General features: G+C 49.1%; 1 protein-coding gene across 7 annotated transcripts in view; it reads left to right on the plus strand.

Annotated features, from left to right (window-relative positions):
• SMTN (smoothelin) overlaps positions 1 to 27,357 on the plus strand; it is an 82,029-nt gene that overhangs the window by 670 nt on the left and 54,002 nt on the right. For all 7 annotated transcript variants that reach the window (XM_082203081.1, XM_082203082.1, XM_082203086.1 and 4 more), the window contains exons 2-5: positions 1,109 to 1,304; positions 24,629 to 24,789; positions 25,409 to 25,511; positions 27,036 to 27,114. In XM_082203081.1, the coding sequence (XP_082059207.1) occupies positions 1,254 to 1,304; positions 24,629 to 24,789; positions 25,409 to 25,511; positions 27,036 to 27,114 (394 nt within the window). In that variant the 5' untranslated portion in view covers positions 1,109 to 1,253. The remainder of the gene's footprint in view (positions 1 to 1,108; positions 1,305 to 24,628; positions 24,790 to 25,408; positions 25,512 to 27,035; positions 27,115 to 27,357) is intronic.

Consider the following 27,357-nt stretch of genomic DNA (forward strand, 5'->3'; position numbering starts at 1 on the left):
GGGAGCTGCGGAAAGATTTAAAAGTTAGCATTCCCTTGCTTTTTCACTATTTTAATAGTCATTGTGCCATAACAATGTGGACCTTCTATTTCTAGATCTATTGAACCTCGAAACTCTTGAGTTTCTTGTTCCACTCTGGATGAAAGACCTTGCATAACTGCACGTTAAACTGCTGTGGGCTATGCCCCCATCCTTCCCATGGATACTTTTAAAAATAACGACTTAAATCAATATACACTGTATTTTTTTGGGGGGGTCTTTTGACCCCCCCCAAAGCTCAGGTTAATCTATATCTGGGTCAGCCTGCTCGATCCTCTCAGGTAGGCTTGTGGAGAGGATGCAACATATCAAAGGGAGTCTGATGTGCGAGTAGGCACCTGAAGCCTCTTTCTCCTGGTCCAAATCAGTTTCCATTCATTTCTTATCAGCCCTGTGTTAATTCGTGGGTCTGGATATATATAATATCTCTCTGTGTGTGTCAGTGATGACACCAGCCCGGTAAGTATGCTGCCTGGCTCTTTGTCACTCCCAATTAAAATGAAGCAATTTCTTGTGAGTAGTCAGCTGTGCCGACTTCCGCGAGGCTTATTTTCCTGAGTCAGCCCTTCTCCCCCCCCCCAAATGTTGGGTATCTGGGTGGGCAAGATGCTAGCTGGCCCGCTGCCTTTTTGGCAGGCTTTGGAATCGGTATGCGTCTGAGCTGGGTGGAAAGCTTTTCTCCCTGATGAGTTGAGAAACTCTGGCGCTCTGCTTGAGGCTCCTTGCCTGGCCAAACTCTTGGAAAACAGAGTTGAGAGACGGGGAGAGGTCTCTCTCTCTAGGTCTGGGGTTGTGTGTCTTGAGGGACTCATCAGAGTTTCCTGGAAGCCAGTTGGCCGGTGTGTATGTATGAGAGAAAGAGAGATCTACGATCTTCTCAGCCAGGGCTGGCGTTCAGACGGTCTCCTTTCCCAGTTTGGGGATTAGCAGCCAGTGAATCTGGCTGCCCTGACTCCATTTGCCTTTCAACACCCTGTTTAATGACTCTGGGGGAAAGACCTCCCAATTATTATCTCTTTCCCTCCTCCCCCCCCCACGCCTAACGCAGCTGTGGTTTGTTCTCTTCCAGAATTCCTCCTCCGAGCCGGCTGTTCGGATGCTGAGCGGGCCAAGCTCCCAGAGCTTGCATACGGAAGCGGCGCCTTGAGACCACTGTGAGGGTCTTTTTTTTGGTGGGGGGCAGAAGGTGGGAAGCTGGACGTTGACTGGGGGACATGTCGGAGGAGAGGCTGTTAAGCATGGACGAGGGGGCGCTCCGGAAATTGGTGAGTTTCTCCCGGGATGCCTGCCCTATGGAAGGTGTTCGCAGATTGCTGCAGAGGATATAAGAAAGTTTTGGCTATCTATGGCTGGCTGCTTGTGGGTTCAGATCACCAATTCCACACTAGGGATTGTTAGGAGGGAATGAAACTGCCAATATAACACAGCTGTACGAATCTATGGTGCAAATGCATTAGGAGCACCGTGTACGTTCTGGCCGCCTCATCTCAGAATGGGTATCGAAAACTTGGAAAGGGGCAGCTGAAATTATCAAGGGAGTGGAGTGACTCCCCTAAGGGGAAAGGTTTCAATGTTTGGGACTTTTTAGTTTAAAGATAAGGCAAAATGCACTCGAGTCCGGCTTGTGGGTTTCCCACAGGCATCTGGTTGGCCACTGTGAGAACAGGATGCTGGACTAGATGGGATATTTGCTTCATTCAGCACTGTTCTTCATGTGCTCTTAGGGTCAGGAGTGAAGCCAGGGAGCTTTAAAGAGTGCCTTCTCCACCCAGCGCCCTTCTTGCTTCTCGGAGCCTGGAAGGTCTGCAGATCTTTGATGCAAGAACGACAGACTTTTTTAGTGTGTGTGCGCATTTGTCTTTCACCATGGAAGTCAAGGTGGTGTGTTTTGGGACCCCCAGGCAGTCTTCTGTCCATGCACAGGCTAGAGTCTTTGGAAACAACTGCTTTGCAGGCAGAAAGTCGCAGGTCCAACCCTCCAGGTAGGGCTTGGAACGTCCTGTGGCTGAAACCCTGGACAGGTGCTGCCAGTCAGTGCAGATAATACTGAACTAGATGGACTCAGTGGTCTGATGAGGTATAGTGAAGGTCTCTGGCTCAGTGAGAGAGCATCTGCTTTGCATTCAAAAGGTTCCAGCTGCTGCCAGTTAGTGTAGACAATAGTGAGCTAGATGGATCTATGTTCTTAGACTTGTCTAATGTTGGCCATAACATGTTCTTCCACCGTGAAATGGGAGAAAAATAGTACTACTAAGAATAATTTTATTATTTATATGTCGCCCATCTGACTGGATTGCCCCCAGTCTAAGTAATACTCAGAGTAGTAGATCCAGTAAAATGAATGGGCAATAGTTTAGCGGATCTTTTCTGAATACAATAAATCTTGATTATTATTATTACTACAATATTATTATTTTTAAAAATCTTTAATGAAGCCTTGCAGGATGGTTTACCTTGCTTTCAGGCATAGAATCTTGAAAGTACACGGCACAAAAGGAAAATGGACTGGGAGGGCAGAGGAAATAGTAAGCAGAGTCTGGTACAAGTTCTCATGACCACCTGAAGTGAAAAAGCTGAAGGTGAGATGCTATAAGAAGGTGCTGATTTCCCTGTTGCATCAATGGAGTGGCTCTGCATCCCTTCTCTTTCTTCCTTACTTTATCCTGATGGAATGGCTATTGCTGCCAGGTGACAACTGATGGAGGGAGGAGCCCGGCTTCTCTGCAGAGCTTGTAGCAGCCCATATATATGAGCTCATGTGAAAATTTGAGGCCATCGTATGCTGAGTCAGTCCATCAATCCCATCTAACCCAGTACTGCCTACACTGACCAGCAGCAACTCAACGGCCGCCTGCCTCAACCTGGTGTCCTCTAGATGTTTTGGACTGCAATTCCCATCAGTCCCAGCTGATGTCATAGGGGCAGAATTCTGCACCTGCCAAGGGAGCTTATTGAGTGCACCATGCTTCCGAATATGCACAAAGGAAGGGCCCAATCCTGACCTCTGTTTAGAAATTGTAAGCCACCGGGTGAGGGCTAGGAAGGAAAGGAAAGGCGCAGGCTCCTTGCAGACGAACTCCGCTTGCCAATAATAGACTTGAAATGCAACATGGACTCTTGTAAGCCCAGGTCCAGCCTGGTGCCCTCTATATACAGTAATCCCAGAACGAACACACATTTGACTTGTGCACATTCAGCTTTACACACTTGGCAACTTAAAAAAATAATAATTAAAAAGGGGGTATAAGGAGGACATGCATCTGGGGTGTGTGTGTGTGTGTAAACTTGGGCAGTCCCTCCTGCTATTCATCTCTGTGTTTCGACTACACCTGATTTTAGCTTTAAGTGTGATCCCCGAAATGTAACCTTGGGCAAGTTGAGGGCTTGCTGTATCGCTGGGCTGTGGTTCCCATCAGCCCCTGCTTCATATGGCTGTTCTTGGCTGGGGCTGATGGGAGTTGTAGTCTGACAACATTGCCAGGCTATGTTCCGCCTCCATGATGGCTGTGTTCTGCTTCCAAAGGCAGGATGACTCTGAATGCCAGTTGCTGGGAATCCCAAGTGAGGAGACTGCTGCTGCTGCGGTACTCAGATCCTGCTTTTAGGCGTCTCATAAGCATCTGGTTGGGTGGCGCGGTGGGTTAAACCACAGAGGCTAGGACTTGCCGATCAGAAGGTCGGCGGTTTGAATCCCTGCGACGAGGTGAGCTCCCGTTGCTCGGTCCCTGCTCCTGCTAACTTAGCAGTTCGAAAGCACGTCAAAGTGCAAGTAGATCAATAGGTACCTGGGAAGGTAAACGGTGTTTCCATGCGCTGCTCTGGTTCACCAGAAGCGGCTTAGTCATGCTGTCCACGTGACCCAGAAGCCGTACACTGGCTCCCTTGGCCAGTAAAGTGAGATGAGCACTGCAACCCCAGAGTCGTCCGCGACTGGACCTAATGGTTAGGGGCCCCTTTACCTTTGAGCATCTGGCAAGGGCCACTGTGAGAACAGGATGCTGCACTAAACAGGCCTCTGGCCTGATCCAGGAGGGCTCTTCCCGGCTGCGGAAGTGGAACCTTCTTAGGCAACTGGAATCCGTTGGTTTTATGGCCGGCACGTGACGTTCTTTCCTCTCGTAAAAGTATGCCAGTTTTGCATCTTCTGTAGGTGTCCTTTGCCTGCCAAACCAAGCGGGTGCCTGGCGCCCTTTGAAAATGAGCTGTCCCTGAGCCCATTTTGGCTCACCTGGTCCCTGGAGCTGTTGGCCTTGAAATGAGCCGATGAGCTTTACAAGGGCTCTTTGTGTACCTTCCAGATCGTCTTCTCTCTCTCTCTCTCTCTTTTTCACTGTGCCAAATTCCATTTCCAGTGCCCTGCCCTGCCCAGGAGGGGATATACATCATTCAGAGCTGGAGAAGGAGGTTGGAACATCTCTTTCTCTCTCCTCGGGAAACTTCTCCCTGTTGGACCTCTCCATCTCCACACTCATCCCCTTTGGATAAGAGATGTCTGGAGATTGTTCAGGGCTGAGCATCACACCTGGAGAGGTGTTGGGTGGGCTGGGAGATGCAGGGGCTCTTTGCTACTGCGCTAGTTCTAAAAGAACTGGCCTAGCTGTGTTTCTCAGCTGTTGCTGGATTGCAACTCCCATCATCCCTAAGCACTGCCGCTGCTAGTTGGGATGATGGGAGGTGTAGTCCCAACGACGACTTGGGAACCCAAGCTTGAGAAACAGTGCGAGAGGAAGTCCCTTGTTTGAGTGACCTGGGAGATGCTGCAGCTTAGTGGGAGAGTATCTGCCTTGTGGAATGCAGACGCTCCAAGGTTCAATCCATAGCATCTTGAGCAGGGGTAGGCAGCCTAAGGCCCAGGGGCCGGATGCAGCCCAATCACCTTCTAAATCCGGCCCGTGGAAGGTCCGGGAATCAGCGTGTTTTTACATGAGTAGAACGTGTGATTTTATTTAAAATGCATCTCTGGGTTATTTGCGAGGCATAGGGATTTGTTCACCCCCCAAAAAAAATATATAGTCCAGCCCCCCACAAAGTCTGAGGGATGGTGGACCAGCCCACGGCTGAAAAAGGTTGCTGACCCCTGATCTTGAGGTAGGGCTGGGTAAAGACCCCCCTGCCCGACACCCTGGAGAGCTGCTGCCAGTCAGTGTAAGCAACACTGAGCTGGATGCTTGAGCTCAGTGGAGCACTTGCTTTGCATGCAGAAGGTTGTCCGGCTTCAATCCCCAGAGTGTTTTAACTGCCAGCCCCTCTTCCCAGGGAACTCTGGGAATTGTAGTTCTGTGAGGGGGAATGAGGGAGTGTTTCCTGACCACTCAGCACCCTTAACAAACTACAGCTCCCAGGATTCTTTGGGGGAAGCCATTCCTATTTCTAAACTGCTTTGAATGAATCCTAGAATCATAGAGTTGGAAGGGACCCTGTGGGTCATCTAGTCCAACCCCTGCAATGCAGGAATATGCAGCTGTTCCTTACGGGGATTGAACCTGTGACCTTGGCATTATCAGCACCACGCTCTAACCAACTGAGCTGTTTCCTCAATGAATAGTGTAATGTGGCTGAAGAGCAGTTATTCTGGGTTTAATGGTATGGTTGGAGGCTACCTTCCCAAGCAGTTACATGTTGACGTTCTCTGCAATAGACTCTTCCTTCACAGCCCCCACAAACTTGTCGCTAGCTTGGTTCTATGGCTCCGTCTTGTACCCCCTCAGAACGTAGTGCAAGTAGTGTCAGGGCTGAGCGTGAGCTGTGAACCCCAGCTTCAAATCTCACGTCATCTGTGCTGGAGATAGTAGCCCTTTGTCCTCACAGCTCTATCCAATCTGTAATGTTATTATTCTTTATTGAACTTATATACAGTGATACCTTGGTTCTTGAATGGCTTGGCTCCTGAACAAATCGGCTCCTGAATGCCGCAAACCCAGAGTAAGTGTTCCGGTTTGTGAACGTTTTTCAGAAGCCAAACGTCCGACTCAACTTCCACTTGAGTGCAGGAAGCTCCTGCAGCCAATTGGAAGCCGCACCTTGGTTTTTGTATGGACTCCCAGAATGGATTGAGTTCAGGAACCAAGGTACCACTGTACCGCCCTATACCTGGAGGTCTCAGGGAAGAATATGGGAAGAATAACAGCAGCCTACCTTACTACTGCTATTACTATGTTTATATCCCACCTTTCAAACAAGGAGCTCAAGGTGGTGAACGTGATTCTCCACCTCTCCATTTTATCGTCACAACAACCCTGCTATGTAGGTTATTCTCAGAGATGGTGGCTGGCCCAAGGAAACTCAATGAACTTCCTGAGTGGGGATTCGAACCCTGTTCTCCCAGGCCTAGTCCAATGCTCTAAATGTCAACTACGTATTTACAAGGCACTTGGGGACACTTGAGCTGACAAATCGTGCCGTCTCAAAGTTCACGCAATCCTTTTCCTGCCTTGAGGTACGCTTCGTCCCATCGCCTGCTCTGAGCACCTGGGGCTGTTTTTGCTCTGGTCGCCGGTTTACCAGATGCAGGTGACCGGCACACCGTGTCCTTGTGTTTTCTGCTATCTCCCGTTCTTCTATTTGTTTGCACAAGCGTCGTTCTGTTTGTCCGTTTTGCTGCTACGTCGTGGCAAATACCGGCTTCACGGGCAAAAAAAGCCTGTTCTGTGAGATGCTTAAAAATACAACCTGCTAGCTTGATTTATCCATCAGCCCGAGTGCCAAAGAAGCTTTTGCCTAGAGGCCCCTTAAAAACTTGGTGACGTGCATATAATGCCAGGTTTCGGTTAACCAGCAACTCCCCCTTGCCCCCCCCCATTCCTGCCACAACAAGATTAGTTTGCCTCAAGCTGGGAACACACTGTGATCAGGACCTGTGCTAATTCTCAGCTGTCTTCTCCCATCGTGCTACCTTCTGGGATGGTGCAAAGAAAATGCCCAGGTGCTGATTCAAGGAAAATTGCTCTGTCCATGGACCAGAAGATATGTGATTCTCAGGCCACGTCCCTAGCTTTGCAAGCCTTCCTTCTGCACAAGTTTACTCAAGAGTCGGCCGTATATAAGACAAACCTGCTGCATCAAGCCAAATGGCCCTTTTGGTCCAGGATTTTCTGCTCACAGTGACCCACCAAGATACCTGCGGGAAACCAACAAGGAATATCTGAGCCCAAACTCCTGCTGTTTCCAGCAAAACTGGTCTTCGAAAGCATTACTGCTTCCAGCTATGGAGACAGCATAGCCATTGTGGCTTGATAGCCTTCATGGATTTGTCAAAACCTCTCTTGTTTTTTTGAAATCATTTTTATTGGTTTTACAAATGCAAAGTTCAAATAAACAGATTTTTTTTTAAAAAAATCTATATAAATAGATTATCCGAATCTCAGGACTCCGCCCCCCCCAATCCTCTCCATGGGGTCTCGTTTTAAACATCTACTACTGCATATTCATTCATACTCCAATTTTTATATCAAACCATGGTAACTTTTACACTGCAAGTGAAATCAAAATCCTGCTTTTGTTTCCATCTGCTTACAGTGGCCTCCTAAGTAACTTATACATTTCCCCCATTCTTTTATAAAGTTTTTGTCCTTTTGGGTTCTGAGTTTTCCAGTCAGTTTTTCATGTACGGAGCAACAGCCGCCCGGATGCTACTAGCCCAGAGATGGAAAAAAAGATAAAGTCCCTACCCAGAGAAGAATGGCAAACCAAGCTGATGGACTATGCCGAGGTGGCAAAACTGACTGTCAAAACCCCTTTTAAAGCCATTCAAGTTGGTGGCCATGAATGTCTCCTGTGGGAGGGAGTTCCACAGTCTCTGTGCTGTGTGGAGGACTATCTTTTATCTATCCAGAATATCCAGCTTCACTGGATGTCTCTACCAGTTCTAGCATTAACAAGGGCAGGAGAAAACCTTTTCTATATCCACTCCTCACGCCATGCATAATTGTGTGTAAACTTCTCTTATTTGCCTTTTTTTTCCAAACTAAAAAGGTCCAAAACGCTGCAATCATGTGGGAGTCGCTCTGCCTCTTTGATCATTTTGGTTGCCCTTTTCTGAACGTTTTCCAGCTCTACTATATCTTCTTTCAGGTGAGGCGATGAGGACTGACAATCAGAGGCAAGATCAAGACCTGTTTTTTCCTAAGAGGCTGGAGTCAGAGTTCGAAATTAGCCAGGTGCCAGGCGCATTTTGCGACCAGCATGGGTCCAGCAGAATGTCACTTAGAGAAGGATCTGAAATATTTCCCTTTGTTTTGTTCTGGATTGCTACCGTATTTTTCACTCTATGAGACGCACCAGACCACAAGACGCACCTAGTTTTTGGAGGAGGAAAACAAGAAAAAAAATATTCTGAATCTCAGAAGCCAGAACAGCAAGAGGGATCGCTGCGCAGTGAAAGCAGCAATCCCTCTTGCTGTTCTGGCTTCTGTGATAGCTGCGCAGCCTGCATTCGCTCCATAAGACACACACACATTTCCCATTACTTTTTAGGAGGGAAAAGGTGAGTCTTATAGAGCAAAAAATACGGTATATTTGATGTTTCAATGTGTCGTCAGCTGCTTTGAGATCTGTTCTTTAAAATATAAAGTGGTACAGAAATGAAAATAATATGCAGCATCCCATTCAGTCCAGCTCTTTCTTTTTAGAACCATAAGGACTAGAATCCTAATTTCTTTTGAGGGTAAAGGAGGTAGATCTGTGAAACAGTACCAGCCTTTCAAACAAGGTCCCCGCATTCAGGCCTAGGCATCACAGGATCCTATTCCTGGCAGCCTGTTCCTCTGTGGCTGAGAGAGTGTCCCTGGTTGCTGATTTGCTGCTGGGCCACGTTCAAGGTACCTAATTCACAAAGCCCTAAATAACTTGAGCCCAAAGTCCCTTAGAGACCTGATTCCTTATGCTCCACCTCTGTCGCCGAGATCCTCTGATGGAACACTTTCACTACTCCCCCATGTGGCCCCTGAGGTTTGGCTGCCCTTCGCTGGGGACTGAGCCTGTGGCAGGCCTTGCCCTGTGGAACTCCCTGCCACTAGAGGTTCAGCGGGAACCATCACATGACTTTTGCAAACTTGGTTCTTGTTGTTTAGTCCAGACTTTGCAACGTGATCTTTTCTCTTAATCGAATTGGTCTTTGGTTTGTTGATGATGGTTGTTTATGGCTTTACCGATCGCTCTATGTTTTGCCGATTTTATCAGTACGTCGGAGTCCACCTTGCTGTATTATGAATCTGTAAATAAATGGATTAACTCAAGGAGATAGATTTAAACTGGGCCTAAGTCGTATAGCATCTGGCTTTCGCATAGAAGACCCTTGGTTCAGGCCTTCGCGTTTCCAGGTAGGTGTGGGAACGTCCTGGAGGAGATATACCCTGGACATGACCCAGCAGGGATGTTTCCCTAAGCTGACAGCTCTGAGGCTCTGTGTGCTCGGTTGGAGAATGAGAACAGGTGCACTGGGGCGGCTGCTTTTTCAGGAAGTCAGGCAGAGAGGTGTGTCTGGGACCCGGTGCCGGCCACCTGCTCCTCTGTGCCCTTTGCGGCAGGCACACAATATCATTTGCAGAATGAGATGATGGGCTGTGGTGCCAGCAGGCTGCTATGTGGAGGAGACTCCCTATAGGGATGTGAATAGGATATATTTATTAGATATAATCCTTCCTCACATTTGTGAGGAGTGGTATCCCTTTGCAGCTTAAAAAGAAGCTTAGATTTTAATTTTAATTTATTGATCTTTGTTCTCTTCATCTCATCAGCAATCCAGAATATATATATATATATATATATATATATATAGTCGTACCTTGGATCCCGAACGCCTTGCGAGTCAAATGTTTTGGCTCCCGACCGCTGCAAAGAGAGTGTTCTGGCTTGCGAACATTCTTTGGAACCTGAACATCCGACGTGGCTTCCGATTGGCTGCAGGAACTTCTTGCAGCCAATTGGAAGCTGCTCCTTGGTTTCCGAACATTTTGGAAGTCGAACGGACTTCCGAGGTACCGCTGTATAGCTATGCACTGTCTTTTAATGGTGTATCTAGGTGCATTCTGTATCATATGAAGAGAAGGCATATTTCTTTGTAGCGATGGTTGAAATGGCCACGATGGTCGCAACAACAAATAAACTGAAAAACACAATATAGCTATGTCCTCTCTCTGTGAGGACACAGTGAGAGTGTTTCTCACAAGAGTTCTCCCTAGCAAACTTACAGGAAAACTCTGTGAGTATCTGCTCTTACCCTGCGCCTATCTAGCAATCGTGAATTGTTGGTTTTGACTGCACTTTACATACCCCACCCTCCCTCTCCCTGACAGGGCTTATTTTTGAAAATGTAAAGCCTAGAGATGGGAAGGCCTGGAAAAGCCCCCAGAAAATTGGAGGGGAAAAAACCCCGCCCCAATTTTTCTGGTTTTTCTCCAGTCCTTCCCATCTCTTGAAGCCTGCTCCAGAGGGCTCTCGTTCTGTTTGGATGAGCACACAGGAAGCAGAATTGCGGAATCACATGCCTGCATGTGCTAACCCTACCTGGTTGCTCTTATGTCTTGATTAGCAGCCTCGTAGCTGGTTGTCTTTTGGGTATTTCAAAAGACAAAAAAAACTGTGGCTTTGAAACCAGTGATTGATTCAAAATTACATCTCCTTGTTGTAAAGCGTAGACTTAAGATTTGCTCCTTCAGACTCGGGAACTACCATGCAATTTTTTTCTTCTTTATGATATCATATAATCATAAAGTTGGAAGAGATACCCTAAGGATCCTCTAGTCCAGGCATAGGCAAACTCAGCCCTCCAGATGTTTTGGGACTACGGTTCCCATCATCCCTGATCATTGTTCCTGTTAGCTAGGGATCATGGGAGTTGTAGGCCAAAAAATATCTGGAGGGCCGAGTTTGCCTGAATTCTAGTCCAACCCCCTGCAAGGCAGGAATATGCAGCTGTCCCATACGGGGATCGAACCTGCAACCTTGGCGTTATCAGCACCACACTCTAACTAAACGAGCTATCCAGGCACCTTAAGAGGTGCCCGGATGCATAGCAACCAAACCAGCTTCTACAGATCTTCCCTTCTGTTCCAGGCCAGCCTTGAACCCAGACTCTGTTGCCGAAATAGTATAATGGAATGTGATATTTGATTCAGTTTTCGGTTTAAAGATGGAAAACTGTGGTTCTAGTCCTCATTAAGAAGTGTACATTCCAAGGAGCTCTGTTGTTCAGCTTCTGTCTCTACAGTACTTGACTGTCATATGGGTTAGCTATTGTTTTCAGCAAAGAAAGGTTCAAGAACCAATTGTTGCCTGGAACGGCATGGAGGTTTTGCCAAAAATTGTCTTGTAGTTCCTCGGACTTGTTTCCCTCTAAATCTCCAGCACCCTTTAATTCTGGTTTAGTGTGTTGGGTTTGCCTATGGGGAATTCTCTGCTCCAATCCTTGCTTGGTTCTGTGGCCTGTAAGGTATGTGCTGGGCAGCAATTCAGTATTTCTTTTTTCCACCCTAGCCTTCCTCTCAGGGTTGTTGTGAGGAAAAATGGTGCTCTTAAGTCTCTCTCTGTGCTCTGAAAACAGGCTTTTGATAACCTTCTCGTAGGTCTTCCGTGTTCTGCGGGTGAAAGATTTGGTCGGGTAGTTTTAAAGCATTACCTCAGCTCAACAAAAAACTTTAATCATCAACCAATCTGATACTTATGTTAGCTCCGAAAGTAAATAGTTACAACTCTTTAGTGTGGAAACAATGAAATTGCCTTTTAAAAATGTAGCTGTTAATCTAAGGATTATTATGACTCAATTTATAATGTGCCAACAATTTTGTGCAAAGTTTAAAAAGCAAGACAGTATATTAATTTAATCTACCTTTTTAAACAATGTTAGAGAAGATATAAATGAGAACGCTTTCCCTCTTGGCTCAAAAGCCCAGATCTGCTTGCAGTTGCAAAATTAATAAGAAAGAAGGAGAGGAAAATTAAACTGAAATAACACATAGCTGTGTCTATTAAAAAAGCAAAAAGCCAATTTTTAAAGCTGTAAGCCAGTTCCTTCAAAGCAGCTTCGTGGAATATTTTTACAATATTTGACAATTAGCCCTACCTGTTCTCAGTCGCAGTTCCCTTGGGGTGACCCGGGAGGCGAGTTCAAGAGCTGCCCTCCTTTAACCCACAGATAACATTGTTTACTACATTTAGATCTCGCCTTTCCGCCAGTGAGCTCAAGGTGGTGTCTACCTTCTAAAAAAGACCTGGTTAAAAGTGCACCGTCAGAAATTACTTTTCGGCAAATATTTTTATTCACAGGTTTTCAAAATATGCAGGCAACAAAGGTTTAAGCAGATTCACAGTGCAACTGTTTCAGTAGTGGACAACGTGAAGTCAAGGATGTTGCAGTTTTGCAGTGGAAATGATTTATTTGTTGTAAAATAACAGCCAAACAACATTGTTATTGATCCGTGCGGGCTTATTTTATTTTATGCTATCCAGCCCGATGATGAAATTCCGGAGGGTTAGAATTCCCCTGCCCCACTGGGACCCCTGTCTTTTTGGTGGTGGGGGGCTTGGAGGTCTCTCCCTTGTTATTTTGATCCTGCTCTTTAAACTTTTGGAGACTGAAGGCTGGTCTTATTTCTTCACTCGGGCTAAGAGGGGATTAGCCCATATAAGGAGAAAACTATGCTCTTTTCTATTTTTCCCTTTCTCCCTTTCTCTCCCTTCTCTCTCCTCTCCTGCCCTTCAGCCAGGTTTCCTCCCCTCCCCACCTCTCTGCCCCGTCTTTACCCATCCTGTGCTTGCATTCCTCTGCCCCACTGCCGCCTCCATCCATGCCCCCCTCCAAATACCAGCAAGATTCCCCCTATAACTTTCCCCCCCTGCCAATGCATTCCTGAGGGCTGGGCATGGAGGGGATTGTGTGTGCTCCAGCAAAGGGTGGGTGGAAAAAGGAAAAGGGCTGGTGCGCATCTGCAGTCCACGGCAGATTCGGGATGATTGGTACATCTGGCACAGCACCGCTGACTCTGACCGGCAGCAGCAGCAGCAGCTCTCCAGGGTGTCAGGCAGGGGACGTTCCTAGCCCTACCTAGACATGCCGTTGAGAATGGAACCAGGGATATGCAAAGCGGATACTCTGCTATCTGTTGGCCCATCTAGCTCAGTGTTGTCTGCACTGACTGGCAGCAGCTCTCCATGGTTGCAGGTGAAGGACATTTGCAGCCCTCCTTGGAGCTGCCAGGGATTTAACCCAGGGCTTTATGCATGTAAGGCAAATAGATGCTCTACACTACAAAGCTGTGCCCCTTTACTGGTTCAGACCATTGGTCCATCTAGCTCAGCACTGTCAACACGGACTGGCAGCATCTATACAGGACCTCAAGCAAGGGCCCTACCTGGACATGCTGGGGATCAAAACTGGGACTGTCTACAGTATTATTATTATTATTATTATTATTATTATTATTATGCAAAGCAGATGCTCCAGCACTGAACCACAGCCCTTCTCTCTCCTCCCTACCTAGCCAGGTAACAGGCCAACCCCCAAGGGGTGGGGAGAGAACAGCTTAAGCCCCTTTTCAGCCAGGTGGGGTGGAAGATAAGGAGTTCTGAATCTTTACCTGTTTGGAACTCCTCCCTTCCCCCACCTTGCTTGGGGCTCACCTGAGCTAGTTGGCGAAGGGAAGGCTGGCTGGCACACCTGGACAAGCTGCCTCCCGGATCCTGCCTGCCACTGCCTTGGCTGGCACAGGGCAAGGTGCTGGCTGAGTGCCACCCGTCCTCGGGTTGGCTGGTTTGAATGCCTCTTTTGTCTCCCGTTCACCTTGAATCAAGGGCTCCAGGTTGCGGCCGCCCCCTTTGGGTGGGGAGGAGGAAATGTGGGGTGTGGCAGGCCGCCTTTGCTTCTGGCGGGTGTCTCCCTGCAGATGGGAATGAGGGTGGGTTAAGTTCCTGAAACAATTCCCCGCCCCCTCCCCGTATTGCTATTGGGGTGGATTATAGAATTTTTGTAAGGTTTGGGCTTTTTCTTCTATTCCAGGAGGGGGTGAATGGTTTTTATCATCAATATGTTAAATGATTTTTTAAAATAAAAAAAAATATTGTTTTAATATAAGACTGAGAGACAGGGACTGGCCCAAGGTCATTCAGAGGGTTTCATGGCTGAGTGGGGGATTCGAACCCTGGTCTTTCAAGTACTAGCCCTGTGCTCTTAAGTGGAGGGGGGCCCCTCCACATTGGCCCTATAGGTTTTATTAATTTCAGCGGGGTGTTTTCTCTAATCCATGGGTAGGCAAACTAAGGCCTGGGGGCTGAATCCAGCCCAATCACCTTCTAAATCTGCAGCGTGTTTTTACATGAGTAGAATGTGTCCTTTTATTTAAAATGCATCTCTGGGTTATTTGTGGGGCATAGGAATTCGTTCATTCCCCCCCCCCAATAAATATAGTCCGGCCCCCCACAAGGTCTGAGGGACAGTGGACCGGCCCCCTGCTGAAAAAGTTTGCTGACCCCTGCTCTAATTAGAGGTTTTCAACCTTTTTGGGTCCACGGCCCCCTGGACCAACTGCATTTTTTCTGCGGCACCCCTGTGGGGCTGAGGAGCCCAATTGCGTCACCCCTTGCCTACAGAGCTGGCAGCCCCTCACCCTTTTTCAAACACCTTCCCTGGTGGAGTGTTCCCTCTTCCTCCTCTCCCCTCTCCTTGAGAGTCCTCTGGGCAGCTACAGCTGCCGCCCCTGGTCTCTGAGCCTCTGCCCCTGCCCCAAAGAGGGGTGCCTCCTCACACTGCCCCATGGGGGCCTAAGCACCCCATGGTCAGTCCCAGAGGCACCATTCACCTGGGGAGCTTGTAGACAGGGCTGCTGTAACAAACAGCTGTGCAAGCCTTTGGGAGGCAGATAAACAAGAAGGAAAGAGGGACTGAGGCCAGTGTGGCCTGTGGCACCCCTGACCAACATTCAAGGCACCCCAGGGTGACACAGGACACTGGTTGAAAACTGATATAGAAAAATAAGGGTGGTTGGCTTTTGCTGCCCAACTCCCCAAGGGACTGAGTCCCCTAAGTCCATGATCTGTCAGAGATGAATGGGTGGAGGCAGGAAGCAGTGAAAGCAAGGCAGATCTTTATTTTTCTGTTGCAACAGAGCTCCCTCCCCTCCTAGCAAGGAGGCAAGAGAGACCCAGAGCTCAGAAGAAACATCTCTTTTAAGCGTTTGCATTTTGACGTGGAGAAGCAGGACATGTGCAATTACATCGCACATAAAGTGGGGTTGCTGTGGCTCAGGCAGGCCAAGGTGTGCTATAGCACGTTTTACATAGTTCCAGACACAGTTTACACAAAACATCAGCATTTGATAAGACAATCAGGATGCCAGCAGACATCCCTCAATGCAGAGCATCTAGGCAAACAATGACAATACAAAGGAGGTTCAGAGATATAGGAGAGGAATCCCTTCAGGAACTTCCCCTGATTGCTATTTGCCTACCTGTTCTCAGGCAAAGAGGAGTAAGGAGGCAGAGGAAATATTTAGAGTCTTTAAGAGAGCCAAGATGGTTTTTGGATTGCTCTCCTGTGCTATTTTAGACATGTGGCTTTTATACTTATGTATGTGTCTTTACCTTGTGTAATTATCAACATTTATTTTATACTGTCGTACCTCAGCTCCCGAACACCTTGGGAGTCAGTCAAAAACCCGGAGGTGAGTGTTCTGGTTTTCGAATGTTCTTTTGGAAGCCGAACATCCGGGGGGGGGGGGGGGCTTCCACGGCTTCCAATTGGCTGCAGGAGCTTCCTGCAGACAATTGGAAGTTGCGCTTTGGAAGTCGAACATTTCGGAAGTCGAACAGACCTCTGGAATGGATTCTGTTAGACTTCCGAGGTACAGTTGTACCTCTAGATGCGAACGGGATCCTGAAGCAAAGTTCTTAACCTGAAGCACTATTTCTGGGTTAGCTGAGTCTGTAACCTGAAGCGTATGTAACCCGAGGTACCACTGTAATCTCTCTCTCCTGCTGTTGTCCAGGAGAGCTAAGTGGAACCTCCAGGGTGAGGGCAGTGTACCAGAGTCTGGGAACGTACCATTCTCAAAAGGAGGGGTGGCTGGCTCCCTCCCCCTGCACCCTGTCCTTCTGGAGCTCCTGCCTGTGTGGGATGCAAATCTTGTTCCCAGGATGCTCAGCTACCTCCAGCCTCTGTGAGTCCGAGTCCAGGAATGCCTGCTTGTAGTGGGAGAAGGAAGTGGGTGGGAATCCCTTTGGAATTCCAGCGTGGCTAATTCGAGTTGGTGAATTAAGCACCACTCACTACTCACTGAGGCCTGGCTTTGTTTAGCAATAGGGCAGTGGGGGCAAATGGTCACAGTTTTGTACCTGGATCACACCAATACACACTCTCCAGCTGTAACTGCCCATCTTTGGACTCCTCCCTCATTTTGGGGGTGCGTGTTTTACTGCCCCCTCCACCCCCTTCAAAAACTGCAAGCTGCAAAACCTGAAAAAAAATATAAGGGAATTCTTTTCAAAGTCCCATAAGAACGGAGTCTTTTTGAAAAGAGGGCGGTATGGGGAGAGAAACTCAGTTGTGCTTTCTTTTTCTTTTACGAGGTTCTCCCAGAACTGGTACAAAGGGCAAAAAATGATTTGTGAATGCTTAAAAACAAAAGGGAACTTAAAGGCAGTTGTGAAATTAAACTCAGAGCTTGAATGCAGTAAAAGTCTGGGGGGAAAGTTTTCCCCACTCACTTTTTACGTACTTCTTATTCCAGTATGAGATGGTGTTTGCCTTTCAGGGTTGATGGGAAATAAAAAAAAAATGTTGACTCTGTGCACACCATATGTTTAAAGCACATGGCTTTTTCCCTATGAAAAACAATCCTGGAAACTCTAGTTTACCCAGTCACGGCACCCTAGTTCCCGGCACCCTTCATAAACTAAGTTCTCAGGATTTATTTATTTTTTGCAGGGGAGTCCCCAAGTCCCACTGCAGGGCAAATGGAGGGCAGGCGGTGGTTTTAGCTGGGATCTAGGAAGAGGGTTATATCTGGCGGGAGTTGTCTAATAGATACACAGCTAGAGAGGTCTGGTTTGAAGCTTGCTCCGGCTTGGCACTACCTTCCAGGGCTGTTAGGAGGATAAAAGGGGACCGCCCCATGCTCCTTGGAGGAAGAGCATCATACAGATGTGGAATGCTATTTCATTTTTGAAAAACTACATTATAAGGTCTAGCGAGGTTTAATGTAAAGGGACCCCTGACCATTAGGTCCAGTCGGGTTGCGGCACTCATCTCGCTTTATTGGCCGAGGGAGCCGCCATACAGCTTCCAGGTCATGTGGCCAGCATGACTAAGCCACTTCTGGTGAACCAGAGCAGCGCACAGAAACGCTGTTTACCTTCCTGCTGGAGCGGTACCTATTTATCTAATTGCACTTTGACGTGGTTTTGAACAGCTAGGTTGGCAGGAGCAGGGACTGAAGAACGGGAGCTCACCCCATTGTGGGGATTCGAACCGCCGACCTTCTGATTGGCAAGTCCTAGGCTCAGCGGTTTAACCCACAGCGCCACCCGCGTCCCATCTAGCGAGGGTACGTGTCCGCAGATACCTGAGCCTGGGTTACACCTATCCATATTAGCCTGTAGGCGTAGGCCGCTGGTGTTCATACTGTCACCAGAAAATAGGCAGTGCCTTTTTTTAATGGCTGAACTCCCCATCTAAATGGAATCAAGTGTCCCCCAAGTTTATCGGTCGGAGACGGATGAGCGCAGGCAGTGGAAACAAGGCTGATCTTTATTAAGAGTTCTGGTAACAATACAGACAGACAAGAGAAAATGAAGAAATGCACATCTGGGTGAAAGGAAGGTGCCTTGTCTGAAAGCATCGAAGGCTCCGACATCTGGATTTTGCTTCTCAAGGCACTGCTCCCTGTTGCTCTCCACTCCTGGTCTGGGAAAACAGCGGCGTCTTGGCCCTGCAGAGTCCTGCTTGTCTCCAGCTGCCTCTCCACCTAGCTAACTCCCTGCTTTAAATTGAGGCCCTGTTTTTCTAGGCCGGCCGCTCGTAACCGTTAATTTCCTGCCCGGCGGGGGAGCGTGAGCTGGGGCCGCAGCATGTCCTGTTCTTCCCAGGGCGTAGGGCAGCCCAGGACGCCGAATTCTCCCTGCGCGCTCCTCTTGGAATCCGCTCTGCGGCTCCCAGCAACCTCTGGCCGCAGAGCGGGGCTGGCCTGTCAGCAGGGCCCGGAGGGCTTCCTCTGGCCTCCGCCCTCCCTGGGCTGCTTACGTGGCCTTGGGGTCTCTCTCTCTCTCTCTTTGTGTGTTCACATTTGACGACTGCCCTTCCACCCCCCCCAAGTTGCAATCGCTTCCCCCCACCCCTCAAAACCAAAACCTTTCCAAGCATTTCACATCCGTCTGCCTCGGACCCCTGGAAGCCAGGCAAGTCCGAAGTTTCTGCCTGTTTTGTTTGTCTGTTGGGTAGGGGTGACAGTTGCACAGCCTTCAAGCGCTTGCGAAAGGTCCCAGGTAGGACTGGGAGAGCCTCCCTGCCGGAAATCCAGCAGAGCTGCTGCCAGTCAGTGTAGGCAGTACTGAGCTAGATGGGACAGTGGTCTGACTTGCTATAAGGCGCCTTCCAGTGTTCTCACTTGGGAAAGGGATGTAGCTCAGTGGTAGAGAGCATCTGCCTGGTATGCAGGGGATCTCCAGGTTGGCCTTGCTTCATAAAGCGCTGGAGAGCTGCTGCCAGCCAGTGCGGTCTGGCTTTGTAAAAGGCAGTTTTCTGACTTCCTAGGAAGGCTTTCCCGCCTGGAGTGTAGGAGGAGAGCTGGCTGGGAGAGTAGACCTGGCAGGGGCCGTGGTAGCGCCAACCAGCCCCATCTCTCAATCCTCTTGTAGGCCTGCTCTCTATTCAGAGATAGACTGCTGCTGGACCTGCAGGTTCTACTGCCTAATAGTGGCTAAATGGTCCCTTCTCCATGCATTTGGTCTAATAGCCTTTTAAAGCCGGTGACCTTCGCTCAGCACATCTTGTGATTGCAAATCCTGTAAATTAATGATGCATTGGGCAAAGATTGTTCCCCCGCCCTCCTTTACTTGTGTATATAGAGGACTGATTGGGTGGCAAATCATGAGGGGTATGCCCCCCTCTTTTCCGAGTGGGCTGGAGAGACTTGGAGCAGGGAGCTCAACTCTTGGGTATTTTAAGGAGGCATCAAGGCTGTGCGGAGAGTTCTGAAGTGGGTCTGGTGTGCCCTGGCTCTTTCCAGCTGCTGCAGCAGCTGTTTGTGACCTCTTGCCTTCAGCATCCAAGGGGAAATGCCGCGGTGGAGTCCCTCCCTTGTTGCTTGGGTTGGCACTGTCCTTCCCGGTCTGACTGTAGCTGTGCCAGTGGCCAGCCATGCGAGGGAGAATAGGGTGGTGAGAGAGAGAGAGAGAGAGAGAGAGCCCTAGTGGGTGATGCACAGATGTTTCCGCCATTGATTGCCCCACATGCCACATGAGCAGGAGCTGTTTGGCTAGGTTAGGTGGGCAAGATGAATCCCCAGTTCTTTCTGCACCAACAGGAAGACCCCAGCGCACATCTCACAACACTCTGTTGCCTTGGGCTTCTGCCTACCCCCACTGCCCCCCACAAAAGAGCACTTCTATGTGCAGTGGTTTAAAGCTTTTAAAAAACTTATTTATATATTTTTTTAAATTTATGCTTTTCAGGTTTATACATTTCACTAATTTTACAATCACTTTAACATTTCAAAACTTGACTTCCTTCCCCCCTCTTTCTGCGGTTCCTTAAATTCATTTTTAATATCTTCTGCCTATCCAACTTTACTTAATCCTCACTTATTCCATCTACTTTAAATATATACTCTTATGAAACTGCAAGTTATTACAATAATCCCACAAGTGTTCTTATCTGTGTACAATTTATCTATCAAATATTCAATAACCCATTTCCATTCTTTTATTTAATAAAGTTTGTTATTAAAAGAGAGAACTTCACAAAAGCACATGGTTAAAACTTTGGAATTCCCTGCCATAGTGACCTAAAGGTAAAGGGACCCCTGACCATTAGGTCCAGTCGTGGCCGACTCTGGGGTTGTGGCGCTAATCTCGCTTTATTGGCCAAGGGAGCCGGTGTACAGCTTCCGGGTCATGTGGCCAGCAGGACTAAGCTGCTTCTGGCGAACCAGAGCAGCGCATGGAAACACTGTTTACCTTCCCGCTGGAGCGGTACCTATTTATCTACCTGCACTTTTGAAGTGCTTTTGAACTGCAAGGTTGGCAGGAGCCATAGGGACCTAGATGGCTTTAAAAGAGGATTAAATACCGTATTTTGTGCCCCATAGGACGCTCTGGCCCATAGGACGCCCCTAGTTTTTTTGGGGGGGAAATAAAGAATTTTTTTTTTATTTCCCCCCCAGGTGCGGGGCTGGAAGAACCAGGTCGGGGAACAGTGGGAAGGCACGCTCTGCCTCCCTGCTGTCCTCCGAGCTTGTGGGGCTGGCGATGGGGAGAAGTGCACTGATCCCGGGACTGCAGGCAGCTCTGCGCCACCATCCGGAGCAGGGCAGGACTTAGCGCCCCGCTCCGGATGGCGGCACAGAGCTGCGCTGGTCCCAGGACTGCAGGCAGCTCTGTGCGGCCACCGGGAGCGGGGCGGAGCTTCGCCCCTGGCTCCTGGTGGCCGCGCAGAGCTGTGCTGATCCCGGGATGGCAGGCAGCTCTGCGCCGCCATCCGGAGCGGGGTGGGACTTAGTGCCCCGCTCCCGGTGGCCGCGCAAAGCTGCGCTGATCCCGGGACTGCAGGCAGCTCTGCGCAACCCTCGGAGCCGGTCTCCCGAGGGTTGCGCAGAGCTACCTGAAGCCTGGAGAGCGAGAGGGGTCGGTGCGCACCGACCCCTCTCGCTCTCCAGGCTTCAGCGAAAGCCTGCATTTGCCCCATAGGACGCACACACATTTCCCCTTCATTTTTGGAGGGGAAAAAGTGCGTCCTATAGGGCGAAAAATACAGTAAATTCATGGAGAAGAGGCCTATTGAGCTGGTTATGCTCTGCCTCCACAGTCAGAGGCAGCAATGCTTCTGAATCTGTGGACCATAATTTACCATGTCTGTGAAGAACACTTAACAGCTGGAATTCAGATTGTTGACCTCTGGGACTCCCTGCCACAAGTAGCAGTGATGACCACTAACTTTGGATGGCTTTCAAGGAAGACTAGACAAATTCATGGAGGAGAGAGAGGGCTATTGATGGATACTAGCCATGATGGCTCTGCTCTGCTTCCACGCTCAGAGGCAGCGATGCTACTGAATCCCAGTTGCTGGAAACGGCAGGAGGCAAGAATTGCTCTTGTGCTCAGGTCCGGCTTGCAAGTTTTCCATTCAGGCACCTGGCTGGCCACTGTGAGAAGAGGAGGCTGGCCTAGATGGGCCAATGGCCTGACGGAGCAAGCTCTCCTTCCATTCTTGTGTCTGCAATATGGGAATCGCAATGCTGAACTACCTTACATGCTGCCTGGGGCTGATGGGAGTTGTAGTCCAAAACAGCTGGAGGGCAACAGGTTGGGGAAGATTATTCTGATTGCAGTGCCAACTCTCCTCTTATCTGTAAAGGACCCCTGGATGGTTAAGTCCAGTCAAAGGCAACTATGGGGTTGCAGTGTTCATCCTGCTTTTAGGACGAGGGAGCCGGCGTTTGTCCACAGACAACTTTCCGGGTCATATGGCCAGCGTGGGATGCTGTGATGGGAACCAGAGCTCATGGAAACACTGTTTACCTTCCCGCTGGAGCGGTACCTATTTATCTACTTGCACTGGTATGCTTTCAAACCGCTAGGTTGGCAGGAGCTGGGACAGAGCAACGGGAGCTCACCCTGTTGCGGGGATTCAAACCGCTGACCTTCTGATTGGCAAGCCCAAGAGGCTCAGTGGTTTAGACCACAGCGCCACCCGCGTCCCCTCTTATCTGTGTGTGTGTGTGTGTGTGTGTGTGTGAAAGAGAGTGAGAGTGCTGTTGTCAGCTGTGAAGGTGAGCTGTGTATGTGTGTTGGCGATCTCTGCAGATGCTGCAGGAAATGTCTTCGCCGTTCCCCATTGCTGCCTTTCCTCCATATTCCGTCTCTGAATCCAGTCGCTCCAGAGAGCAGCCTCTGCAGCACCCTTCCTGACTCAGACAAAAGGGGTCAGGAAATGCAGCTGTGGCGAGGCTGAATGCTGGGAAGCATGACCCCCTTACTCCACCCCACATCCAGGAAATGAGACTGGGCCTGACTGCTGTACAGGGCTGGGCTGGGGGTAGAGAGATCAAGAGAGGGAGGGTCGTGGACACGCCCAGCAGGAAGCAGGACACCCGCAGTGGTGGCTTGGCTTTGATCAGGGGACGTCTCTCCCTCCAGATGTTCTCAGACTGCACTTTTCCATCACCCCTGGCTAAAGACCATGCTTGCTGGGGATGATGGGAATTGCAGTCCAGAGATTTCCCTACTAGGAAAAGGTGTGCAGCCATGACAGTTTAAATGAGAGCCCAGGGTGGTGTAGCGGTTAGAGTGTTGTACAGCGGTACCTTGGTTCTCAAACGCCTTGATAGTCATACAACTTGGAACCCAAACACTGCAAAACCGGAAGTAGGTGTTCCGGTTTGCGAACTTTTTCGGAAGCCGAACGTGCCCCATTCTGAGTGCCACACTTCCATTTTGAGTGCTACACTGAGGTCTGTCTGTTTTTGCTATTTATCTTGCGTTTTTGTTTTTGCGGCTTTTTTGTTTTGTTTTTGTGACTGTGTGGAACCCAGTTCAGCTACTGATTGATTGATTGTGTGACTGCAGTACATTGATTATTGCTTTCATTTTATTGATCAGTGGTCTTGTTAGATAGTAAAATTGATGTGAAACTGCTGTTTTAGGGGTTGTTTTTAAAAGTCTGGAATGGATTAATCCGTTTTGCATTACAGTGGTACCTCAGGTTACATACGCTTCAGGTTACAGACTCCGCTAACCCAGAAATAGTGCTTCAGGTTAAGAACTTTGCTTCAGGATGAGAACAGAAATTGTGCTCCAGCGACACAGCAGCAGCAGGAGGCCCCATTAGCTAAAGTGGTGCTTCAGGTTAAGAACAGTTTCAGGTTAAGAACGGACCTCTGGAGCGAATTAAATACTTAACCTGAGGTACCACTGTACTTTCTATGGGAAAGTGCGCCTTGGTTTTGGAACACTTTGGTTTTGGAAGGGACTTCCAGAGTGGATTAAGTTTGAGAACCAAGGTACCACTGTACTAGGGCCCGGGTTCAAATCCTCACTTGGCCTTGTGGCGTTCACTGGGTGACCTTGGGCCCGTTGCTGCTTCTCAGTCTAAATGTACCTCACCGGGTTGCTGCGTGGGCTAAATGAGGAGGGAGAGAACCATGTATGTTACCTTGCTTCTCGGGCGAAAAAAAGGTTCATGCAAAAAACAAAAAGAATTTAAAAAGTGGCACCATAGCACTTTAAACGTATGGTGCAAATGCAGCCCTTGCTCTTAACGTCCAATTTTTATTGGTAATTTTAATGCTGCAATTCCTGGAGCGGCTTGACAATCCATCCCCAGGGAACCATGGAAACCGTAGTTCTGCGAGGGAGGGAATAGGGACCTCCTAAAAGTACCCCTCGCAAACTTTATTTCCCAGGAGCCTTTGCAGGAAGCCGTCTGTGGCTGTTCAAACCAGCACGATACTGCTTTAAGGGTGCACTGCAGATGGCCCTCTGGTGCCACAAATCTGCTTGAAAATAGAGAGATAAACTTTATTCGCATTAGCCAACGGCCGTAGCAACATAAAACAAACAGTATATACAATTAAAAAGATGACAATGGATAAAAAGGGCAATCAAATGACCAAGATTATTGTTCAGATAGTGGCCCTTAATCTTCTTGCACCCTCGATAAACCTAGCAACCTTTGCTGTTGTCTGATCATTTTGATCTGATAAAAGAAAGTGTGGCCGCAGATGGGTGGCCTGGGATGGTAAGTAAGAGTGGGGTAGTGATCCCATTCCTCAGATCTTTATAAAGGGGACAGGACAGGAGAACATGAGCCACTGTTTCCTGATTGTCATCTCCACAGGGGCAGAGTCGTTTCTCGGTTGGAATCTTATGGTATCTGCCCTCAAGTACGGCAGAGGCCATTACACAAATCGGCTTTTTTTATTTGTTAAAGTGACCGTGACAATCCTTGCCCGCTGCGTGCTCAGAACCAGAGGGTAGGAGAGGTTATCCCTGCCTCTTGACCTCTGCAAGTGTTGTGTGGGGTTTGTGGTTCCCAATTTGAGACCACCACCTCTAGGGATTTTCCCTGCTGCCCAGGCCCGTGTGTGTGTGCCCAGCGATGCCATTCTTTGGGTGGAGGTCTCCTGGGCACCATCCGAGGCTTAGTGGCAGTCGCGTGCGTGAGTCATTGGGCTCCATGCCGGGAGAGTGGGTGGCTGCAGGGACACTGATCCCCTGTGTCAGCCGGGACACTGCCTCCATTGTGTGCGGCGTCGCCCGGAATCTCGAGGGTTTTGAGCCGAGGTGGGCCAGAGTGGGGTGGGTGGAGCCGGTCTCTACGTTGCCCTTTATCTGTCCCGGAGTGACCATTTGCCTTTTACGCTGCTGCCACCCCTCCCTCCCCACACAGCTGGAGGCCACGCTGGACCTGACCGAGCGGCGGCAGATCCGCTCCGCCATCCGGGAGCTGCGGCGGCAGGAGCTGGAGCGTGACGAGGAGGCGCTGGCATCCAAGCGCTTCCGGACGGAGCGCTGTGCAGAACGGCAGGAGAACAAGGAGAACGTGCTGAGGTGGGTCCCGGGAACCCCTTTCTTTCCCCCTCTAATCTGCTTGCTTAGCCTCTCCCCCCATTACTTCTAAATAATTGCAGAATCAGTTGCGGAATTTCTAGGATTGCGGAATTTCTAGGGTTGCGGAATCTCTAGGGTTGCAGGTGGCTTTGCTGATGTGCATTGCCCTCTACGCATGTATAATGCGAATCGGGGAAGACTCCCTTCCTGAAACCCTGGAGAGCTGCTGCCAGCCAGTGTAGGTTGTATTGCGCTAGATGGACCAATGGTCTGACTTGGGATAGTGAAGGGCTGTAGCTCAGAGGCAGAGCATCTGCTTTGCATGCAGAAAGAAGGTCACTGGTTCAGTTCCTGGCATCTCCAGGTAGGGATGGGAAAGAAAGATTTCCATCTGAAATCCCAGACAGCCTCTGCCAGTCAGTGTAGGCAGTACTGAACTAGATGGACCCCACTGATCAGATTCAGTATAAAGCGACTTTCAAGGAAGGTTTCTGTCCATGATATGCTGGAGGGGGTCAGGCAAGATGCCTCCCTGCCAGCTTACTGGCCCAATGGTCTCACAGATCTTAGCCATCACCCCCCACCTGAAGATGTGTCCCTTGTGCCTTGTTCCCTACAGATCACTGCGGCTGGAGGAGGAGCAGAAGCAGCAGCAGAAAACTCTGGACATCCTATCCGGGAAGTTGGAAACCATCCAGGATGTGGAGGAACTGACTGCTTTGGTGAGTGGCTTGGGCACCTTGTCCTCTTTTGAACGTGCCTGCCTTGGCTTTTGAAGCAGAGGGGATGAAGAAACCAAACAAACAGCCAAAGTCCCGCATTCGAATCCTGTCTCTTGCTATTGGGCAAGCCCATCCTCTCTCAGTATAACCTGTCTCAGTTTGCGATATACTCGGGACTCGTTTACTTCCGAGATTACCTCCACTCGACCGCTTTGATCCACACTTGTAAGAAACGGGTTCTTTTAGTGCGGGAACTCTCTGGGAAACACTCTGAATTTTCAGGTGTCAATATGAACTTTACGATTGCAAAGTGGCAGGCTGCTGACTTCCTTCCTGCAGCTTTTTACTTGGGTCTGAGCTGGCTGGGAGTTCTGGATCTGACATTCTCCAGGCTCTGGGGAGATAACTGCCTCGTTTGTCTCTTTCCCTGGCCGCTGCTAAGTGCCTTGGCAAGGAAAGAGTGCCCTTTAGTGGCCAGCTCATGTAACTGTTCCTGTATTTCAGGGATTTTGTGGGGGGGGGCACTTTTCCTCTAGAGGGCCACATTCTCTCCTGGACAACCTTCTGAGGGCCACATGCTGGTGGCGGGTAGGGCCAGAGTCAAAGTCAAATGGAGCAATGAATGTGCACTTTGCCTTAGGACACTAGGCTGGTTTCTGCAGACACTCCCCTGCCTGTTTCCGCCTTCCAGCGGAAGTAAGAGTAAGAGCAAGAGGCACTGTTAGAGTCCCAAGACACATCTTGTTCCCCGTTGTCAGAAATCGATCTTTCAGTGCAGCGGCACCTATGGAACTCCCTGCCTCTTGATATCAGGCGGCCGACTTCACTGTACTCTTTTCAGAGCCCGCTAAAAACATTTTTTAAAAAATAGATAAGCCCACCCAGATGCATAGAATGTTGATGCGAGTTTTAATCTGTTTATATTCTATTGTTATTTTACCTGTGAATTTTTCCGAATGATAATTTTATTGTATGACCTTTGAAGTAAACCAACCCCACCCCCTTTTTTGCAATAAAGCAGTGCCTAAATTTTGTGAAATAAGAATAATAAAATCTCAGCTGTTCAAAAGTATCCAGGGAAGGTGTGAAGCAAAGCTGGAGAGGGGCGTGGCCCAATTAGAGGAGGCGTGGCTTTCGAAGATGTGTGTCCTTGGGAAAGCATCCAGGGTTAGATAGAGATGCCTGGGGGGGGGCATGTTTGGTCTCTGCACGCTACCCCTTCAATGCTGCATTTTAGGGTATCTGGCTGTGCTTTGCAGCCAACAGGTCCCTCCTTGAAAAGCAAGCAGGGTCTTCTCAGTGTTGGCCCCTCTGTTTCACCATGTGGAGATCACCCATGTTTCTCCTCATTTTAAAAAAAAATGAATAAAAATGACACACTAGTCTAACCAGTGGGTATTCGCATGCACGTTGGGGCTCACAGCATCGATCCTGCCTGCGCCCAGCTGGCCCAGAGGTGGCCTTGACTTGGGGAGAATGAGGCAGACCTGTAAAAGTGGCTGACCTTTCCTTTTCTCCCATCAGATGCGGGCGGCCAGCGAATACGAGGAACGGAAATTGATCCGCGCCGCCATTCGCAAACTGCGTGCTGAAGAAATTGAAGGTACGACAGGCTCTGACTTAAGGGGAGGAAGAGAGACATGAACCTCCCCAGGGTGTTTGTGTGTGTCTTCCAGGAATTGTAAGGGCCGGAAAGGAGGAGGCTGGCGAAAGTGTGGAAGGAACAGCCGAGAGACCATTTTGCTTATTTGTATTTGTTGCTTATTATATACAGTGGTACCTTGGGTTAAGTACTTAATTTGTTTCGGAGGTCTGTTCTTAACCTGGAGCTGTCTTAACCTGAAGC

Source organism: Podarcis vaucheri, assembly GCF_965113315.1.
Source record: "Podarcis vaucheri genome assembly, chromosome: 16".
Taxonomy (NCBI): Eukaryota; Metazoa; Chordata; class Lepidosauria; order Squamata; family Lacertidae; genus Podarcis; species Podarcis vaucheri.